Source organism: Marmota flaviventris, chromosome 2, assembly GCF_047511675.1.
Source record: "Marmota flaviventris isolate mMarFla1 chromosome 2, mMarFla1.hap1, whole genome shotgun sequence".
Classification (NCBI taxonomy): domain Eukaryota; kingdom Metazoa; phylum Chordata; class Mammalia; order Rodentia; family Sciuridae; genus Marmota; species Marmota flaviventris.
In genome coordinates this window covers 96,866,660-96,886,488 of record NC_092499.1, presented here as the reverse complement: position 1 = coordinate 96,886,488, position 19,829 = coordinate 96,866,660, and the positions used below count along the sequence as shown (strand labels likewise).

General features: G+C 36.1%; 1 protein-coding gene across 1 annotated transcript in view; it reads left to right on the top strand.

Annotated features, from left to right (window-relative positions):
* Secisbp2l (SECIS binding protein 2 like) overlaps nucleotides 1–19,829 on the top strand; it is a 59,264-nt gene that overhangs the window by 28,110 nt on the left and 11,325 nt on the right. Inside the window, exons 12-16 of the mRNA XM_027925999.2 lie at nucleotides 1,208–1,374; nucleotides 2,268–2,400; nucleotides 3,811–3,973; nucleotides 6,330–6,550; nucleotides 7,355–7,509. Coding sequence (XP_027781800.2) covers nucleotides 1,208–1,374; nucleotides 2,268–2,400; nucleotides 3,811–3,973; nucleotides 6,330–6,550; nucleotides 7,355–7,509 — 839 coding nt within the window. The remainder of the gene's footprint in view (nucleotides 1–1,207; nucleotides 1,375–2,267; nucleotides 2,401–3,810; nucleotides 3,974–6,329; nucleotides 6,551–7,354; nucleotides 7,510–19,829) is intronic.

Genomic DNA, 19,829 nt, shown 5'->3' with positions numbered 1-19,829 from the left:
AATTGGGGAAAAGATGTTCAGGGATAGAGCCTTTGGAATGTGCAAATTTTTAGGACAAACAAAGAAGAACTAGAAAAATAGAATTGAAAAAGAGTAAAAAAAAAAAAAAAGTGGAAATCACAGAAGGCAAGGAAGAATTTTGAGGAAAACTATAATGGGCCAATGCCCAAGAAAATTAGAAGGGAGTAAAAAAAGAATTTTATTTGGCAATTGCAAGGTTATGTGTGATCTTTACAATAACAGTTTCAAGTGAGTGAGTAGGGCAAAGGCCAGATTGTAATGATTTGGAAAGTGATGATGGGAGAAAGACTGTTTCCAGGGAAGGAAAGAGGAGCTGTGGTGCCTTAGCTTGAAGGAAAGTTAGTCAAAGGAAAGACTTTGTCACCCTCAACAACCTTTTTTTTTTTTTTGGCTTGTTGTGAGGGGTCAGGGAAAAGAATCAAGGGTTAGGGAGGAAATTGAAAAATGCAAGGGGAAAGTGATAGAGCAAGATCCTAGAGGAACTGAGATGGAAGTAAGAACAGAAGTGGTTGGTGAGCCTTAGACAGGAGTGAGAATATCTGCCACTTCCTTTCTTGTGGTTAATAATTTATGTTAAATAGCATCCTTTCAGGGAAGTGGTAGAAAAGCTCTGCTAGAATAAAAAAAATGAGGTTATCATTTTTAAGGTTTAGGAATGTTAAAGGGTTGGAGGTAGTCATTGGAGAATAAGAGTATTGTTCAGTCATAAAAGAACTGCTATATGGTACCTAGAGTGTAGGCTGAGGGGGGAAATCAGCATTTTTGCTGACAGATTAAAATAAGGAAAGGAGCGATGGGCTACATAAGTTTCTTATATAAGTGTGAATAGGTGATTAAGTAGGAATGAGAAGAGGTTCAGTTTTGAAACTTCAAAGGTAGAATGGCTTTGACTGAAGACCGCTTGTAAAGAATAGCCGTGCATAAAGGTTGCTGCAGTAAGGTAGAACTAATTTATCCCTACTTTGGACCTCCAGATTGGCTAATTGCTTTGGCTTTATGCTTTTTATCTTATGAAAGCTAAAAATTTGGAGGTTTTTCTTAGGGACTCTGCTCCGAATATTATGATGTCTGTTTTTTTTTTCCTACAAGAAGAGGATGTTCTTGTTTTTGTGGATTTATTTTTGGAAACTTTGAAAGTATATTAAATTGATCATTATAGTAAAACTAATTTCTTTTTTGTTTTTAGTGGTTACTGCAGCTTCTTTTCACACTAAAGACTCTAACCGAAAACCTTTAACAAAAAGCCAACCCTGCTTGACATCTTTTAATTCTTTGGACATTACTTCCTCTAAAGCAAAAAAAGGAAAAGAGAAGGAAATTGCAAAACTAAAACGGCCTACAGCACTTAAAAAGGTAAACCAAAATCTGGGGATGTTTATTTTATGGGATGAATAAGGGATTTAATCTGTTTTTGTAAAATTAACTGTGATGTTTTAGCCACTAAATTATTGGGAAGTATTCATATTAATGCGTTTTTATAACTAGTTAATTTGAAGTCTGGGATATCACAATGATGATTGTCTTTCTGTGAGGAACAAGGCCCTAGAGAATGATTTTTTTTTTCCTATAAGATTTAAAAAAAAAAAAAAAAGTTGAATATCCCAAAGCATTAGACCCTAAGGATCAAAAGCCTGTGGGGTTTTTTGTTTGTTTGTTTTGTTTTGTGTGTGTATGTGTAAGTGTATGTGTGTGTCAGTGCTGGGGATTGAATTCAAGTCCTTGTGCATGCTCAGCAAGCTCTCTATCCCTAACCCCAACCCTGAACTTTAGTACTAACTTTATCTTAGTACTTAGTTTTAGGTAAACTTTTTTACTTTCATTTTCCTCATCTATAAATTGAAGGTGATATTTGCTTTGGTTAACTCTATCAGAAGGATTTGAATGACATAATCCATGTACAAATAATTGAAAATGGTGAAATGTAACTCAGTATATAAACTGGTTTCCAGACTTTTAAACTGAAGTTGCATTTTTGGAAACTCCAATTTATCACTCAGGATTTAAAGAATGAAGCAGATATAGTTTGATAGCTAAATGTTCTCAAGCACAATTGCTTCCCTTTATTTTTGTGTGCAGTATTTCCTTCAACCTATAGTGCATAAAATTATATTTACCTTTTCCCAGTTCATTTATATTTTAGCCATGTAAACACATAACCTACTAAAATCCTCATGTCCATGTATAAGCAAACTATATACCTCTGTTTTAGTGTACATTGTAATCGACTGGTATAATGACTTTTTTAGGTTATTTTGAAAGAAAGAGAGGAAAAGAAGGGACGTTTAACTGTGGACCATAATCTTTTGGGATCTGAAGAGCCAACAGAAATGCATTTAGATTTTATTGATGATTTGCCACAGGAGATTATTTCCCAGGAAGGTAAGGAGGTCTTTTTTTCTCCTCTTCTCATGGAATGGTCTAGAGCATTTTAATTGAAGGATGAGCTATTGCTGGTTATGTTCATATGTGGAGGATGTGCTCCATTATTTTGCATAAATTTCTTTGTTTGGGGGAGTGAATACCTTTGAAGATGTTTTTAGACTGAGGATAGCTGGAGGGTGGGGCAAGTGTTATAGTGAATCTATGACATTTTATTACAAATTTCAGAATTTGTAATAAACCCTCAAAATTAAGATCTCACTAGTTCTTCTGATACTGTCCCCTTTAAAAAATTTTCTCTTCTTTTGTATCTGAAACTCTATTGGTTATCTTTCTTCAAAGAGGTATTTTTCATTTTTGTTGATTTTCTTTTTGCTTTTAGGAAATTGCTATGTATGTGTGATAGAGAATTGCAGAGCAGAGCCCAGTTAGTCAATAAGATTCAGTCCCATATAATAAATACTGAACACATACGATTTTGCAGTACATTTAAATCTAACCGATACACAGATTAAGCATTAGTGTTTTATTTTCAGAGAAATGAATTTACTTCCATGGATTATTCATCTAGGGCATATTTGGTTAAGTTCCCCTTTATTCTCATATATCTCCCTTTGTATTTAGGATTATTCATCCATCTATTCATGCAGCAAATGTTTATTGAATCCTACCACATGTATTTTATTAACTAGCAAGAATAGGGAGGTTGGGGAATATAAAGAAGATACGTAGTAGGCAGGTCCTGTCATCAAAAAGTGATGATCCAGTAGGGAGATAAGATAGATATATGTGCAACTTTGCTAATGATTCTACTGGACATAGAAATATGGACTCATTTCCTGAGTTGTGAAGGAAGAAGCAGTAATTGAACAAAGGAAATGGTAGAGTCAAGGGATGGCATCTTAAAAATGCAGCTCCTTAAGCACAGAAGCAAATGCCATATAAGAGAATCAGGAGTGGGTGTGGAGAGAAAGAGTGAGGTAGAATTTATCATTGCCAGCAACAATTGGAACTTTAAAAAGAAAGATTTCTAAGAAATAGGTGGATAAGTAGAGATGGAGGATAGAGTAATATCTGAAAGTAAGTGCAGATTTTTGTTCTTTAATTTAAATCCCCTGAGAATACGTGTTTCGGATAATTTGGCCTTTTCTCATCTCGTTTGTGGAGACTTCAAGGCTGTGCTTAAATTTTAAGAGCATATTTTTATAGATAATAGGAAGACTTAATTTTTGTAGTTTTGTAGAGAATTTTTTTTTTGTGTGTGAAAGGAACAATGCCTAACTCATTAGTTTGCAGAGAATTAGGAAGTAGCCTAAAAGACAACTGCCATTCTAGATTATATAGATCAGTATAGAGCTTTTCAGCATTTGAGGTTTCTAAATTCTTTCCCCTCATTTCACATCTCCACAGATACTGGACTGAGCGTACCGAGTGATACTTCACTCTCTCCAGCAAGTCAGAATTCTCCATACTGCATGACACCTGTGTCACAAGGCTCTCCTGCCAGTTCTGGGATAGGCAGTCCAATGGCATCATCAACAATAACCAAAATCCATAGCAAAAGATTTAGAGAGTAAGTTTTTGTCTCTTTATTGAGGTTGAATAGTAGGATCTTTATTGTGGTTCCAAATCTAGTATTGTCATTGTTACTTCATGAGTTGAACATGCCAAACACCAAAAATATTTTTTTCAAATTTTGTTTAACAGCTGGTTTTGCTCTATTTGAAGCATTCCCTTTTGTCAGTGTTCATAGAGAGTGATGTGACACTAAATATATTCTGTTGATATCATATAGTGTTTCTACCCGGGACTACTGGCCTCTTACATCTTACATATATAATTTTGTGCTATGAGTTTTTCCCCTCCAAGTGCTTTTGCATATATACATACACACGTACACACACACACACACACACACACACATACACACATACACACGTGTGTGTGTGTGTGTATATGTATATGTGTATATATATAATTAATCCTTCAAAAATTTCTCTCATCAATCAATAACATGTAATAAAGTTCTGAAAACCCTATTTTGTGAAATTAATCTATTACATAAAGCTAATTTTTTCCGTTTTCAAAGTGCTAGAAATTGAACCTGGGTCTTGTGCATAGTGGGTAAGCGCTCTACCATTGAGATACATATCAAACACCACCTATTTGCTTTTGCTTTTAAGCAGATATTTATAGGTTTTTAGAATTGAAACAATTAGTGAATCACAAAATGATACCTTATCTGTGAATAACCTTAAACTAATGGTTATTGCTAGGAAACATTTTAGGGTTTTAACATTTACATAGGTGAACTACACAACCCTAATTACCTTTATTTATTTACTTACTTTTTGTTGTACTGGTAATCAAACCCAGTACATTGCACATACTAGGCAAATGTTCTACAACCAAGTTATATCCCCAAAACTCTTAATGACATATGAAAGAATCCCAGGGCAAAAGTATAGTCTGCAAGGAGCCAAACCGTATCAGTTTGTTCTTTTCCTTTTCCTTATTCCATTGTTTTTGAGCAAATACTTTTTGCCCAGCTTTCAGAAGTTAATTAAATGTCAGATAACAGATGTGGAGCAAAAGAACCATTTAGGAAATGTTACATATGTGTGAAATAACAGCTTGAAAGAAAAAAGAATGAAGAAAATTGTATTTTCAATATTCTATTCTTTAAATGCATTCCTTAATTTTAATATTTTATGATATTTAATCCTCCCACAGTGTGTCCAGTTTTATCTTCTCTTCTCAAGTAATGTTGTACTTATTTAAACATTTTTTATATATATAATAAAATTCCCAACACAAAAAATTTCTTTCTTTCTTTTTTCTTTTTGCACTAAAGAAGGGCAGCCCTGGATTTTCCCACTATATAACTTTAAAATAGAAGTCTTCTATTTTCCTTGCCTATTTATTACTAGATTAGAAGTTACACCAATTCTCATTAAATGCCTGCTTTTGGTAAAGATAAGGGATGAGAACTAGAAAAGATGGAAAGGGTATATAAAAAATATGTCTAGATGATTTTCTTATCCTAGAAATTAAGTACTATTGTGACATCACATTTTTTCCTGTTTTCCACATTATAACCATACATGATCTCTCAAAGAGCCTCATTCAGTTGCTTTGTCTGATACAAAGATATATGACTACTACCCCAAGGTCTGTTTGATTTTGGCCTCAGTTCAACTATTGAGTTTATCCTCAATAGCTGTTGATTTTCGGAGCTAACTGGGCCATAAAGGTCATCTCATCTGACTCATTTTTGTGGTTGAGAAATGCCCAGAGACTTATTCAAACTCAAAATTAATTGTTAGGACACTCATTTCTTGTAGAAGCATCTTTAGTATTCATTGAAAAGAAATAACTTTATATCTTTTCACCAGAAATATTTCATCTGTTTTAACCACATGGCAAGCAAACATTTGAATTTGATTTATATCTTTAGGAATTTAATAATTGGATACTTCATAGAGGTTATTAACCTATCCTTTACTAAAAGCCAATTTGTTGAAATTCATTATCAAAGATAGCCTATATCACTTTTATTTCTAGTTAACTGAGGGATTCAGAGGCTTTATTTATTTATTGGTTCTGGGGATTAAATCCAGGGATGCTTTACCCACACAGCTACATCCCTAGCCCCCCACCTTTTTTTTTTCTTGAGACAGGGTTTTGCTATGTTGTTTCCTACTTGTGATCCTCCTGCCTCAGCCTTCCAAGTCATTGAGATTACAAGCATTCAAACCACAATTCCCAGATAAGGATTTAAAAGTTTTGAAGACTTGACTTTTCATGAAAACTTTTTATTGAATATAGTTTCTCTTAAAGATATTTTCCTAATATAACTTTATAATTACAGAAAAATAGGGTGGAGTTTCCTGTTGTTTTTTATGTTTTTATTTATCTTTCCTTTATAGGTACTGTAATCAGGTTCTTTGTAAAGAGATTGATGAATGTGTGACCCTTCTTCTCCAAGAACTTGTCAGTTTTCAGGAACGCATCTACCAAAAGGATCCTGTAAGAGCAAAAGCACGAAGACGGCTGGTTATGGGTCTAAGGGAAGTCACCAAACATATGAAGCTAAATAAGATCAAGTGTGTGATAATTTCTCCAAACTGTGAAAAAATCCAGTCAAAAGGTATGTACACTTTGATTTTGAAGTGTTTTGATATTTATTTGGTATAATTGTAGGGTATTTAAACACAGGTCTTTCTCTGTAAAGCATACTATGAAACAAAATATTGAGCCTGAGAAAAGAATGAAGTATTTCAGAGCCTAAAATTAACTAGGATAATTGGGATTGAGTTACAAAGGAAATCCCCATGTATGAATAGTGGTAAAAGAATTCTCTTGGGCCCATTAAGTGTCCCTACTGTTGTGATGAGAATGGAGAATAGTCAGAGTGCATTGTGCCATGTCATGCTTCTTTACTTATCCTTTTTTGGTAGAAAAGCTGCTTTAGGTGGATTGGAATAGACAGATCTGTCCCAGTAGCAGTGGTAGGCAAATACACAGGATAGAAATACCAAATAAAATCAATAATGTGTTATCTGTCTCACTGCATTGTGAATAGGTCATTACTTGAGCTGAAAGATTGGAAAAAGGAGTTAGCTACTATTAACAAATAATTTCTTCATTAAAATGTCTGTTAAATTGAAATTTGATTCCTGCTATGCTAATCTGTATGGAGAGACAAAAATATTGGGTTTGAAGTAACTTAGAATTTAATTGGAGAAAAAGAAAATTGTGTGTGTGTGTGTTTTAAAAATATATGTATCCATATGTAACATAAAGTCAGATAGTATAATATGTAACAGTGTAAGTGCTATAAGAATTCTCATAGAATCCTTTGCTACTGTGTTTTATGCTTTTGCTGTTGCTTGCTAGATTAGCTCCATTTAGGAAATAACTAAATTACCTCCATATATGTTGATTTTCATAGGTGGTCTAGATGAGGCTCTCTATAATGTCATAGCTATGGCACGGGAACAAGAAATTCCTTTTGTATTTGCCCTTGGAAGAAAAGCTCTAGGACGCTGTGTGAACAAGCTGGTTCCTGTTAGTGTAGTGGGTATTTTCAACTACTTTGGTGCTGAGGTAAGAATAAGCAACACACACTCTTGTAGTTTTCCCTCCCCTCACATCCCCCAGATAGTACATTTTCTGTGGACACATACCAGAATTAAGTTTAAGCATATAAAGGAGTGAGTTGATGACTCTCAAAGAATATGTGGAAATTCTTGAGTATTACCTTTTCCTTTGAAATCAGTGAAAACATTTGTGTAGGTTATATTCAGTTTGAGAAGATCTTAGTATCTCTTCTGCCAGTGGTTTTTTCTTTTGAGCTCAGCTGTTTAATACTTGATTATTTATTCAACTGCTAGTTGAAGATATCCAGGATTATGCAATGTGAAATAGACACTGTGATGGCTATATTTTGTATACTAGGAATTAAGAGAGAAAAGAATCCTTTTTATTGAAGGAATTTTCCACTAGAAAATTAACTACCTAAACCAGTTGTCAGAATAGTTTTGCACATATGATACCTTCACCTCTGGCAGTTTCTAATACAGAGCTTACAATAGGATTGATAATATGAGAGTTATTAGTTTAGAATAATGCCTGTCAACTGATGGCATTTTAATTGTATATTTTATTTTTATGTGGTGCTGAGAATCGAACCCAGTGCCTCACAGGTGCCAGGCAAGCACTGTACCACTGAGCCACAACCTCAGCCCCCTGATGGCATTTTATGACTATCTTTTTATGGAGTTGACTCTTAAGTACTTTGTGATATCATGGGCAGATCATTTTCTCTTGCCAAACACACTATTTTTATGTATTTAAGTGTCTCCCCCTTTGTGTCCATTCACTGTGTTTGTATACCTCCCATTCCCCCTCCATTCAGTTTCTTTTCCTTTGCCTACAAAATTATCTACCCACCTACTTTCTATGAATATATCATAATTTGTGCTCTCAAAATTGCCTATGCTTTTCTCCCTTAGGTGTTATCGCATTTCTTTGCTATAATTTATGTGTGTTTCCCTTTAACTGACTTTTTTGAGGGTGAAAAGGCCCCTTGTCTTTGTGTGCCTGACATCTTTCACATTACCTGAGCGTGAGCAGGTGACAAATGTTTCTTGATAAATTGTGATAGATGTACATCTGCCTATGTTTAACTATATGAGGGAATTTGAGTGCTGAAAAAGAAGGGTCACATATAGATGTCTAATAAAAGTGTCCTCTTTTTAAATTCACTATTAAGAGTTTATCGAATAGGAACAGAGCTAGGGTCCAGAAAAGTGAATTTTTTAAAATTGTATCAGTTTCTTCATGAATTATATGTGTTAATTTATTTTTATAATTTTATATTATAAAATATTTGCCAGCTTTGCACATTTTTTCTTGCCCTCTAAAATACTAAGATAAGTAAATTATTATTTAAACTAAAATGTACTCTTAAAATAAAATTTTATAAAATATTGGCATATTATCAAGTATGTCCATTTGTGGTAATATGTACCTAAGTTATTTTTATTATCTGATAAAACCTTTGAATTAAACTTTTCTTATTCTCACATTTAAGACTTTTCATTCCCTGATCCTAGTTTTCTCCTTAATTTTTCTTCTCTTCCCTTATATTCTTTTATTCCTAATAACTTATGTATGTTGTAAAACCAATGTTAATCTCAAAATCATTTGTCCATATGCATATTTTCTTGTTATTGGTTGCACTCTAAATACATTACATTTGCATTTCTCTAATTGCTAGAGATGTTGAACTTTTTTTTATATATTTGTTGATTGATTATATGGCATCTTCTGAGAAGTATCTGTTCAGTTCCTTGGCCCATTTGTTGCTTGGGTTGTTTTGTTTTGTTTTTGATGTTAAGATTTTTTAGTTCTTTATATATCCTAGAGAGTAGTGCTGTATCTGATATGTGTGTGGTAAAAATTTGTTCCCATTCTGTAGGCTCTCTATTCACCTCACTGTTTCTTTTTCCAAGAAGAAGCTTTTTGGTTTGAATCCATCCCATTTATTGATTCTTGATTTTATTTCTTGCACTGTAGGAGTCTTATTAAGAAAGTCAGAGCCTAATCAGATATGATGAAGATTTGGGCCTACATTTTTTTCTATTAGGCATGGGGTCTCTGGTTTAATTCCTAGGTCCTTGTTCCACTTTGAGTTGAGTTTTGTGCATGGTGAGAGACAGGGGCTTAATTTCATTTTATCACATGTGGATTTCCAGTTTTCCAGCACCATGTGTTGAAGAGGCTATCCTTTCTCCAATATATGTTTTTGGCACCTTTATCTAATATGAGATAACTGTATTTATGTGGATTTGTCTCTCTGTCCTCTATTCTTCTATACCATTGGTCTACCAGTCTGTTTTGGTGCCAATACCATGCCGTTTTTGTTACTATTGCCCTGTAGTATAGTTTAAGGGCTGGTAAAGTCATGCCACCTGCTTCACTCTTCTTGCTAAGGATTGCTTTAGTTATTTTGGGTCTCTTATTTTTCCAGATGAATTTCATGACTGCTTTTTCTATTACTATGAGGAATGTCATTGGGATTTTGATTGGGATTGCATTAAATCTGTATAGTGGTTTTGGTAGTATGGACATTTTGGACAATATTAATTCTGCCTATCCAAGAACAAGGGAGATCTTTCCATCTTCTAAGGTCTTCTTTAACGTTCTATTATTTTGATTGTAGAGGTCTTTCACCTCTTTTGTTAAGTTGATTCCCAAGGGTTTTTTGTTGTTGTTGTTTTGTTTCATTTTGTTTTGTTTTGAGACTATTATAAAAGGGGTAGTTTTCCTAGTTTCTCTTTCAGAGGATTTGACACTGATGTACAGAAATGCCTTTGATTTATGGGTGTTGATTTTATATCCTGCTATGTTGCTGAATTCATTTATTAGTTCTAGAAATTTTCTGGTGGAATTTTTTGGATCTTCTAGGTATAGAATCATATCGTTGGCAAATAGTGAAAATTTGAGTTCTTTTCCTATCTGTAGCTCTTTAATTTCTTTCATCTGTCTGATTGCTCTGGCTAGAGTTTCAAGAATTCTGTTAAATTAGAAGTGGTGAAAGAGGGCATCCCTGTCTTGTTCAGTTTTTAGAGGGAATGCTTTTAATTTTTCTCCATTTAGAATGATGTTGGCTTTGGGCTTAGCATAGCTAGCTTTTACAATGTTGAGATATGTTCCTGTTATCCTTAGTTTTTCTAGTGTTTTGAACATGAAGGGATGGTGTATTTTGTCAAATGCTTTTTTTGCGTCTTTTGAGATGATCGTATGTTTCTTATCTTTACATCTATTGATGTGATGCATTGTTTGATTTCCATATGTTGAACCAACCTTGCATCCCTGTGATGAACTCCACTTAATCACAGTGCACTATCTTTTTAATATAGTTTTATATTCGATTTGCCAGCATTTTATTGAGAATTTTTGCATCTATATTCATTAGAGATACTGTTCTGAAATTTTCTTTTTTTCATGTGCCTTTGTCTGGTTTTGGAATCAGGGTGATATTGGCTTTATAGAATGAGTTTGGAAGTGTTCCCTCTTTTTCGATTTCATGAAATAACTTGAAGGTCTCATGGAACTCAGCTATGTATCCATCTGGTCCTGGACTTTTCTTGGTTGGTAGGCTTTTGATGGTGTCTTCTATTTCATTGCCTGAAATTGATCTGTTTAAATTGTGTATATCATCCTGATTCCGTTTGGGCAAATCATATGAGTCTAGAAATTTGTTGATGCCTTTGATATTTTCTATTTTAATGGAATACAAATTTTCAAAATAATTTCTAATTATCTTCTGTATTTCTGTAGTGTCTGTTGTAATATTTCCTTTTTCATCACGTATGTTAGTAATTTGAGTTTTCTCTCTCCTTCTCTTCATTAGCATTGCTAAGGGTTTATCAATTTTATTTACTTTTTCAAAGAACGAACTTTTTGTTTTGTCAATTTTTTCAATTGTTTCTTTTGTTTCAATTTCATTGATTTCAGCTCTGATTTTGATTATTTCCTGTCTTCTACTATTTTTGGTGGTGATTTGTTCTTCTTTTTCTAGGACTTTGAGATGTAATGTTAGATCATTTATTTGTTGACGTTTTTCTTCTTTGAAGTAATGAACTCCATGCAATGAACTTTCTTCTTAGTACTGCCTTGATAGTGTTGCATAGATTTCTATATGTCGTATCAGTATTCTCATTTACCTCCAAGAATTTTTTAATCTCTTTTTTGAGGTCTTTTGCAACCCATTGTTGATTCAGTAGCATATTATTTAGTCTCCAGGTGTTGGAGTAGCTTCTATTTTTTTATTTTAAAATTGACTTCTAATTTCATTCCATCATGATCTGATAGAATGCAGAGTAGTATCTCTACATTTTTGCATTTGCTAAGAGTTGCTTTGTGGCATAATATATAGTCTGTTTTAGAAAAGGATCTAAGTGCTGCTGAGAGGAAAGCATATTTACTCATTGATGGATGAAATATCTATATATGTCTGTTAAGTCTAAGTTATTGATTGTATTATTGAGTTGTATAGTTTCTTTGTTTAGCTTTTGTTTGGAAGATCTATCCAGTGGGGAAAGAGGTGTGTTAAAAGCCACCTAGAATTATTGTGTTGTGGTCTATTTGACTCTTGAACTTGAGAAGAATTTGTTGGATGAACACAGAAGCTCCATTGTTTGGGGTATATATATTTATAATTGTTATGTCTTGTTGATGTATGGTTCTCCCAGGCAGTATGAAATGTCCTTCTTTATTCTTTTTTATTAATTTTGGCTTGAAGTTTACTTTATTTGATATGAAGATAGACACCCCTGCTTGTTTCCACAGTCCATGAGAGAGGTGTTTTTTCCCCAATGTTTCACCTTCAGTCTGTGGATGTCTTTTCCTATGAAGAGGAGTCTCTTGAAGGCAGCATATTGTTGGGTCTTTTTTTTTTTTTTAATCCAATCTGCTAGTTTGTCTTTGGTGAATTTGAGCCATTAACATTCGGGGTTATTGTTGAGACATGATTTATATTCCCAGCCATTTTTGTTTATTTTTGGTATTTAACTTGACTTGGTTTCTCCTTTGATTAGTATTTCCTTTAGTGCAATACCTCCCTTTGCTGATTTTCATTATTGTTTTTTGTTTCCTTCTCATGGAACATTTTGCTGAGTGCATTCTGTAGTGCAGCCTTTCTAGTTGTAAATTCTTTTTAACTTTTATTAATCATGGAAGGTTTTTATTTCATCATCAAATCTAAAGCTTAATTTTGCTGGGCATAAGATTCTTGGTTGGCATCCATTTTCTTTCAGAGCTTGGTATATGTTGTTCCAGGATCTTCTAGCTTTCAGGGTCTGGGTTGAAAAATCTGCAGATATCCTAATTAGTTCCTCCTATATATAATTTGATTCCTTTCTCTTGTGGCTTTTAAAAATCTCTCCTTATTCTCTATGCTAGGCATTTTCCTTATAATGTGCCTTGGTGTGGATCTGTTGTGATTTTGTACATTTGGTGTCCTGTAAGTCTCTTTTCCAATTCATTCTTCATGTTTGAAAAATTTTCTGATATTATTTCGTTGAATAGATTGTTCATTCCTTTGGTTTGTGACTCTATGCCTTCCTCTATCCCAAACTTCTTAAATTTGGTTTTTTTATGTTATCCCATAATTCTTGAATGCTTTATTCATGGTTTCTTACCATCTTTACTGTGTGGTCAACATTCTTTTTAAGATTATATATTTTGTCTTCATTGTCTGAGGTTCTGTTTTCCAAGTGATCTAATCTCTAGGTTATGCTTTCTGTTGAACTTTTAATTTCGTTTATTGTTTCTTTCATTTCAAAGATTTCTGGGTTTTTTTTCAGAACCTCTATCTCCTTATTGAAGTAATCTTTTGCTTCCTGTATTTGCTTATGTAGCTCTTTATTGAAATGATCTTTTGTTGCCTGTATTTTCTCTCTTATATCATCCTTTAATTCACACAACATTTTAATTATTTACATCCTGAACTCCTTCTCTTCTGTTGTGCTGGCCATGGATCCTAATAATGTAGTATCTTGGTTTGTTGGCGGCACTTTCTTCCCTTTTTCTTTTTTTTTTTTTTTTTTTTATTGTTGGCTGTTCAAAACATTACATAGTTCTTGATATATCATATTTCACAATTTGATTGAAGTGGGTTATGAGCTCCCATTTTTACCCCATATACAGATTGCAGAATCACATCAGTTACACATCCATTGATTTACATATTGCCATACTAGTGTCTGTTGTATTCTGCTGTCTTTCCTATCCTCTACTATCCCCCCTCCCCTCCCCTCCCCTCCCCTCCCCTCCCCTCTTCTCTCTCTGCCCCCTTTACTGACATTCGTTTGTCCCCCTTGTATTATTTTTCCCCTTCCCCTCACTTCCTCTTGTATGTACTTTTGTATACCTCTGAGGGTCTCCTTCCATTTCCATGCATTTTCCCTTCTCTCTCCCTTTCCCTCCCACCTCTCATCCCTGTTTAATGTTAATCTTCTTCTCATGCTCTTCGACCCTACTCTGTTCTTGGCTACTCTCCTTATATCAAAGAAGACATTTGACATTTGTTTTTTAGGGATTGGCTAGCTTCACTTAGCATAATCTGCTCTAATGCCATCCATTTCCCTGTAAATTCTATGATTTTGTCATTTTTTAATGCAGAGTAATACTCCATTGTGTATAAATGCCACATTTTTTTTATCCATTCATCCATTGAAGGGCATCTAGGTTGGTTCCACAGTCTAGCTATTGTGAATTGTGCTGCTATGAACATCGATGTAGCAGTGTCCCTGTAGCATGCTCTTTTTAGGTCTTTAGGGAATAGACCGAGAAGGGGAATAGCTGGGTCAAATGGTGGCTCCATTCCCAGCTTTCCAAGAAATCTCCATACTGCTTTCCAAATTGGCTGCACCAATTTGCAGTCCCACCAGCAATGTACAAGTGTACCCTTTTCCCCACATCCTCGCCAGCACTTGTTGTTGTTTGACTTCATAATGGCTGCCAATCTAACTGGAGTGAGATGGTATCTTAGGGTGGTTTTGATTTGCATTTCTCTGACTGCTAGAGATGGTGAGCATTTTTTCATGTACTTGTTGATTGACTGTATGTCCTCCTCTGAGAAGTGTCTGTTCAGGTCCTTGGCCCATTTGTTGATTGGGTTGTTTGTTCTCTTATTGTCTAATTTTTTGAGCTCTTTGTATACTCTGGATATTAGGGCTCTATCTGAAGTGTGAGGAGTAAAGATTTGTTCCCAGGATGTAGGCTCTCTATTTACCTCTCTTATTGTTTCTTTTGCTGAGAAAAAACTTTTTAGTTTGAGTAAGTCCCATTTGTTGATTCTAGTTATTAACTTTTGTGCTATGGGTGTCCTATTGAGGAATTTGGAGCCCGACCCACGATATGTAGATCGTAGCCAACTTTTTCTTCTATCAGACGGCGCGTCTCTGATTTGATATCAAGCTCCTTGATCCATTTTGAATTAACTTTTGTGCATGGCGAGAGAAAGGGATTCAGTTTCATTTTGTTGCATATGGATTTCCAGTTTTCCCAGCACCATTTGTTGAAGATGCTATCCTTCCTCCATTGCATGCTTTTAGACCCTTTATCAAATATAAGATAGTTGTAGTTTTGTGGATTGGTTTCTGTGTCCTCTATTCTGTACCATTGGTCCACCCGCCTGTTTTGGTACCAGTACCATGCTGTTTTTGTTACTATTGCTCTGTAATATAGTTTGAAGTCTGGTATCGCTATACCGCCTGATTCACACTTCCTGCTTAGCATTGTTTTTGCTATTCTGGGTCTTTTATTTTTCCATATGAATTTCATGATTGCTTTCTCTATTTCTACAAGAAATGCCGTTGGGATTTTGATTGGCATTGCATTAAACCTATAGAGAACTTTTGGTAATATCGCCATTTTGATGATGTTAGTTCTGCCTATCCATGAACAGGGTATATTTTTCCATCTTCTAAGATCTTCTTCTATTTCTCTCTTTAGGGTTCTGTAGTTTTCATTGTATAAGTCTTTCACCTCTTTTGTTAGGTTGATTCCTAAGTATTTTATTTTTTTTGAAGATATTGTGAATGGAGTGGTTGTCCTCATTTCCATTTCAGAGGATTTGTCGCTGATATACAGGAATGCCTTTGATTTATGCGTGTTGATTTTATATCCTGCCACTTTGCTGAATTCATGTATTAGCTCTAATAGTTTCTTTGTAGACCCTTTTGGGTCTGCTAGGTATAGAATCATGTCATCTGCAAATAGTGATAATTTAAGTTCTTCTTTTCCTATTTTGATGCCTTTAATTTCTTTCGTCTGTCTAATTGCTCTGGCCAGTGTTTCGAGAACTATGTTGAACAGAAGTGGTGAGAGAGGGCATCCCTGTCTTGTTCCAGATTTTAGAGGGAATGCCTTCAATTTTTCTCCATTCAGAATGATGCTAGCCTGAGGCTTAGCATAGATTGCTTTTACAATATTGAGGTATGTTCCTGTTATCCCTAGTTTTTCTAGAGTTTTGAACATAAAGGGATGCTGTACTTTGTCGAATGCTTTTTCCGCATCTATCGAGATGATCATATGGTTCTTATTTTTAAGTCTATTGATGTGGTGAATAACATTTATTGATTTCCTTATATTGAACCAGCCTTGCATCCCAGGGATGAATCCTACTTGATCATGGTGCACAATTTTTTTGATGTGCCTTTGTATTCGAGTGGCCAGAATTTTATTGAGGATTTTTGCATCTAGGTTCATTAGAGATATTGGTCTGTAGTTTTCTTTCTTTGAAGTGTCTTTGTCTGGTTTAGGTATCAGGGTGATGTTGGCCTCGTAGAATGAATTTGGAAGTTCTCCCTCTTTTTCTATTTCCCGAAGTAGCTTGAAAAGTATTGGTATTAGTTCCTCTTTAAAGGTTTTGTAAAACTCTGCTGTATACCCATCCGGTCCTGGGCTTTTCTTAGTTGGTAGTCTTTTGATGGTTTCTTCTATTTCCTCAATTGATATTGGTCTGTTTAGGTTGTCTATATCCTCCTGACTCAATCTGGGCAGATCATATGACTTAAGAAATTTATCTATGCCTTCACTATCTTCTAATTTATTGGAGTATAAGGATTCAAAATAATTTTTGATTATCTTCTGTATTTCTGAAGTGTCTGTTGTGATATTGCCTCTTTCATCCCGTATGTTAGTGATTTGAGTTCTCTCTCTTCTTCTCTTCGCTAGCATGGCTAAGGGTCTGTCGATTTTGTTTATTTTTTCAAAGAACCAACTTTTAGTTTTGTCAATTTTTTCAATTGTTTCTTTTGTTTCGATTTCATTGATTTCAGCTCTGATTTTAATTATTTCTTGCCTTCTACTTCTTTTGCTGTTGTTTTGCTCTTCTTTTTCTAGGATTTTGAGATGAAGTATGAGATCATTTATTTGTTGGTTTTTTCTTTTTTTAAGGAATGAACTCCAAGCAATGAATTTTCCTCTTAGAACTGCTTTCAATGTGTCCCATAGATTCCGATATGTTGTGTCTGTGTTTTCATTAATCTCTAAGAATTTTTTAATTTCCTCCTTGATGTCTTCTATAACCCATTGATCATTCAGTAACCTATTGTTCATTCTCCAAGTGATATATTCTTTTTCCTTCCTTCTTTTATCGTTGATTTTCAGTTCCATTCCATTATGATCAGATAGGATGCATGGTATTATCTCTACTCCTTTGTATTGTCTAAGAGTTTCCCTGTGACATAATATATGATCTATTTTTGAGAAGGATCCATGTGCTGCTGAGAAAAAAGTGTAACTGTTTGATGTTGGGTGGTATATTCTATATATGTCAATTAAGTCTAGGTTATTAATTGTGTTATTGAGTTCTATAGTTTCCTTATTCAACTTTTGTTTGGAAGATCTGTCCAGTGGTGAGAGAGGTGTGTTGAAGTCTCCCATGATTATTGTATGGTGGTCTATTAGACTCTTGAACTTGAGAAGAGTTTGTTTGATGAACATAGCTGCACCATTGTTTGGGGCATATATATTTATGATTGTTATGTCTTGTTGGTGTATGGTTCCCTTGAGCAGTATGTAGTGTCCCTCTTTATCCCTTTTGATTAACTTTGGCTTAAAATCTATTTTATTTGATATGAGTATGGATACTCCTGCTTGTTTCCGAAGTCCATATGAGTGATATGATTTTTCCCAACCTTTCACCTTCAGCCTATGTATGTCTTTTCCTATCAAATGCGTCTCCTGTAGGCAGCATATTGTTGGGTCTTGTTTTGTGATCCATTCTACTAGCCTGTGTCTCTTGATTGGTGAGTTTAAGCCATTAACATTTAGGGTTATTATTGAGATATGGGTTGTTCTTCCAGCCATATTTGTTTATTTATGTTACTAAACATGGTTTGTTTTCCACTTTGATTATTTTCCCCCCTTTAGTGTCCTACCTCCCACTGTTGGTTTTCATTGTTATTTTCCATTTCCTCTTCCTGTAATGTTTTGCCAAGGATGTTTTGAAGAGATGGTTTTCTAGCTGCAAATTCTTTTAACTTTTGTTTATCGTGGAAGGTTTTAATTTCATCTTCCATCCTGAAGCTTAATTTCGCTGGAAACACAATTCTTGGTTGGAACCCATTTTCTTTCAGTGTTTGAAATATGTTATTCCAGGATCTTCTAGCTTTCAGAGTCTGTGTTGAAAGATCAGCTGTTATCCTGATTGGCTTACCCCTAAATGTGATCTGCTTCCTTTCTCTTGTAGCTTTTAAAATTCTCTCCTTGTTCTGTATGTTGGGCATCTTCATTATAATGTGTCTAGGTGTGGGTCTCTTATGATTTTGCACATTCGGCGTCCTGTAGGCTTCTAGGATTTGGGGTTCTGTCTCATTCTTCAAGTCTGGGAAGTTTTCTCGAATTATTTCATTGAATAGATTGCTCATTCCTTTGGTTTGAAACTCTGTTCCTTCCTGTATCCCAATGACTCTTAAATTTGGTCTCTTGATGTTATCCCATATTTCTTGGATGTTCTGCTCATGGTTTCTTAACAGTCTTGCTGAGCTGTCTATGTTCTTTTCAAGTTGAAATACTTTATCTTCATTGTCTGATGTTCTGTCTTCTAAGTGTTCTACTCTGCTGGTAGTATTCTCGATTGAGTTTTTAAGTTGGCTTATTGCTTCCTGCATTTCTAGGATTTCTGTTTGTTTGTTTTTTATAACCTCTATTTCCCTGTATAGTTGATCTTTTGCTTCTTGGATTTGTTTATGTAATTCATTGTTGAAGTGATCTTTCATTGTCTGATTTTGCTGTCTGATGTCTTCCTTGAGACTCCTGATCATCTGAAGCATGTATATCCTGAATTCTTTATCTGACATTCCATCAGCTGCAGCTATTACCTCTTCTAAAGTTGAGTTGACCTGCAATGCTTGTGGTCCTTTCTTTCCTTGTCTCTTCATACTGTTCGCGTTCCTTTCTTCTTGGTGAAACTGTTGTGCTATTGAATTTTCCCCCTATATATTTATATTGGTCTTGTATAGTTGCAAAGTCTCCCTCGCAGGCACGGGCGGCGGCTCTGCCCCTCCACCAATTGGGGCAATGTGCCTACCACGCCGGCAGGCCGCTGGGCCTGCTCTGCCAGTCGGTAGCAGGTCCGCCGTCCTTGCAGGCGCGGGCGGCGGCTCTGTCCCTCTGCGGGCCGCTAGGCTTGTTCTGTCGGTGGTCGCCGTTCTGCCTACTTTGCAGGCGCAGGCAGCGGCACTGCCCCTCTGCATGCCTCTGGGGCTGTACTGCCAGTGGGTCGCAGGTCCGCCTACTTTGCAGGCGTTGGGGGGGGCGGCTCTACCCTTCCTCAGGCCACTGGGCCTGTTCTGTCTCTCGGTTGCAGGTCTGACCTGTTCTGATGGTGGTCTCAGTTCCGATTACCTTGCAGGCGCGGGAGGGAGGGGGCGGCTCTGCCTCTCAGCAGGCCGCTGCTCCTCTTCTGCCGGTGGGTCGCAGGCCCGCCTACCTTGCAGGAGTGATTGGAAGCTCTGTCCCGCCGCGGGCCACTGGGCCTTTTCTGTCGGTGGTCACCCTTCCCCTACCTGGCAGGCGAGGGGGGTGGGGGGCGGCTCTGCCCCTCAGCAGGCCGCTGGGCCCGCTCTGTGTTTGGTCCCAGTTCCCTCTACTATGCCGGCGCAGGGGGAGGGGGCGGCTCAGCCTCTCAGCAGGCGGCTGCTCCTCTTCTGCCAGTGGGTCGCAGGCCCGCCTACCTTGCAGGAGTGATTGGAAGCTCTGTCCCGCCGCGGGCCACTGGGCCTTTTCTGTCGGTGGTCACCCTTCCCCTACCTGGCAGGCGAGGGGGGTGGGGGGCGGCTCTGCCCCTCAGCAGGCCGCTGGGCCTGCTCTGTGATTGGTCCCAGTTCCGTCTACTATGCCAGCGC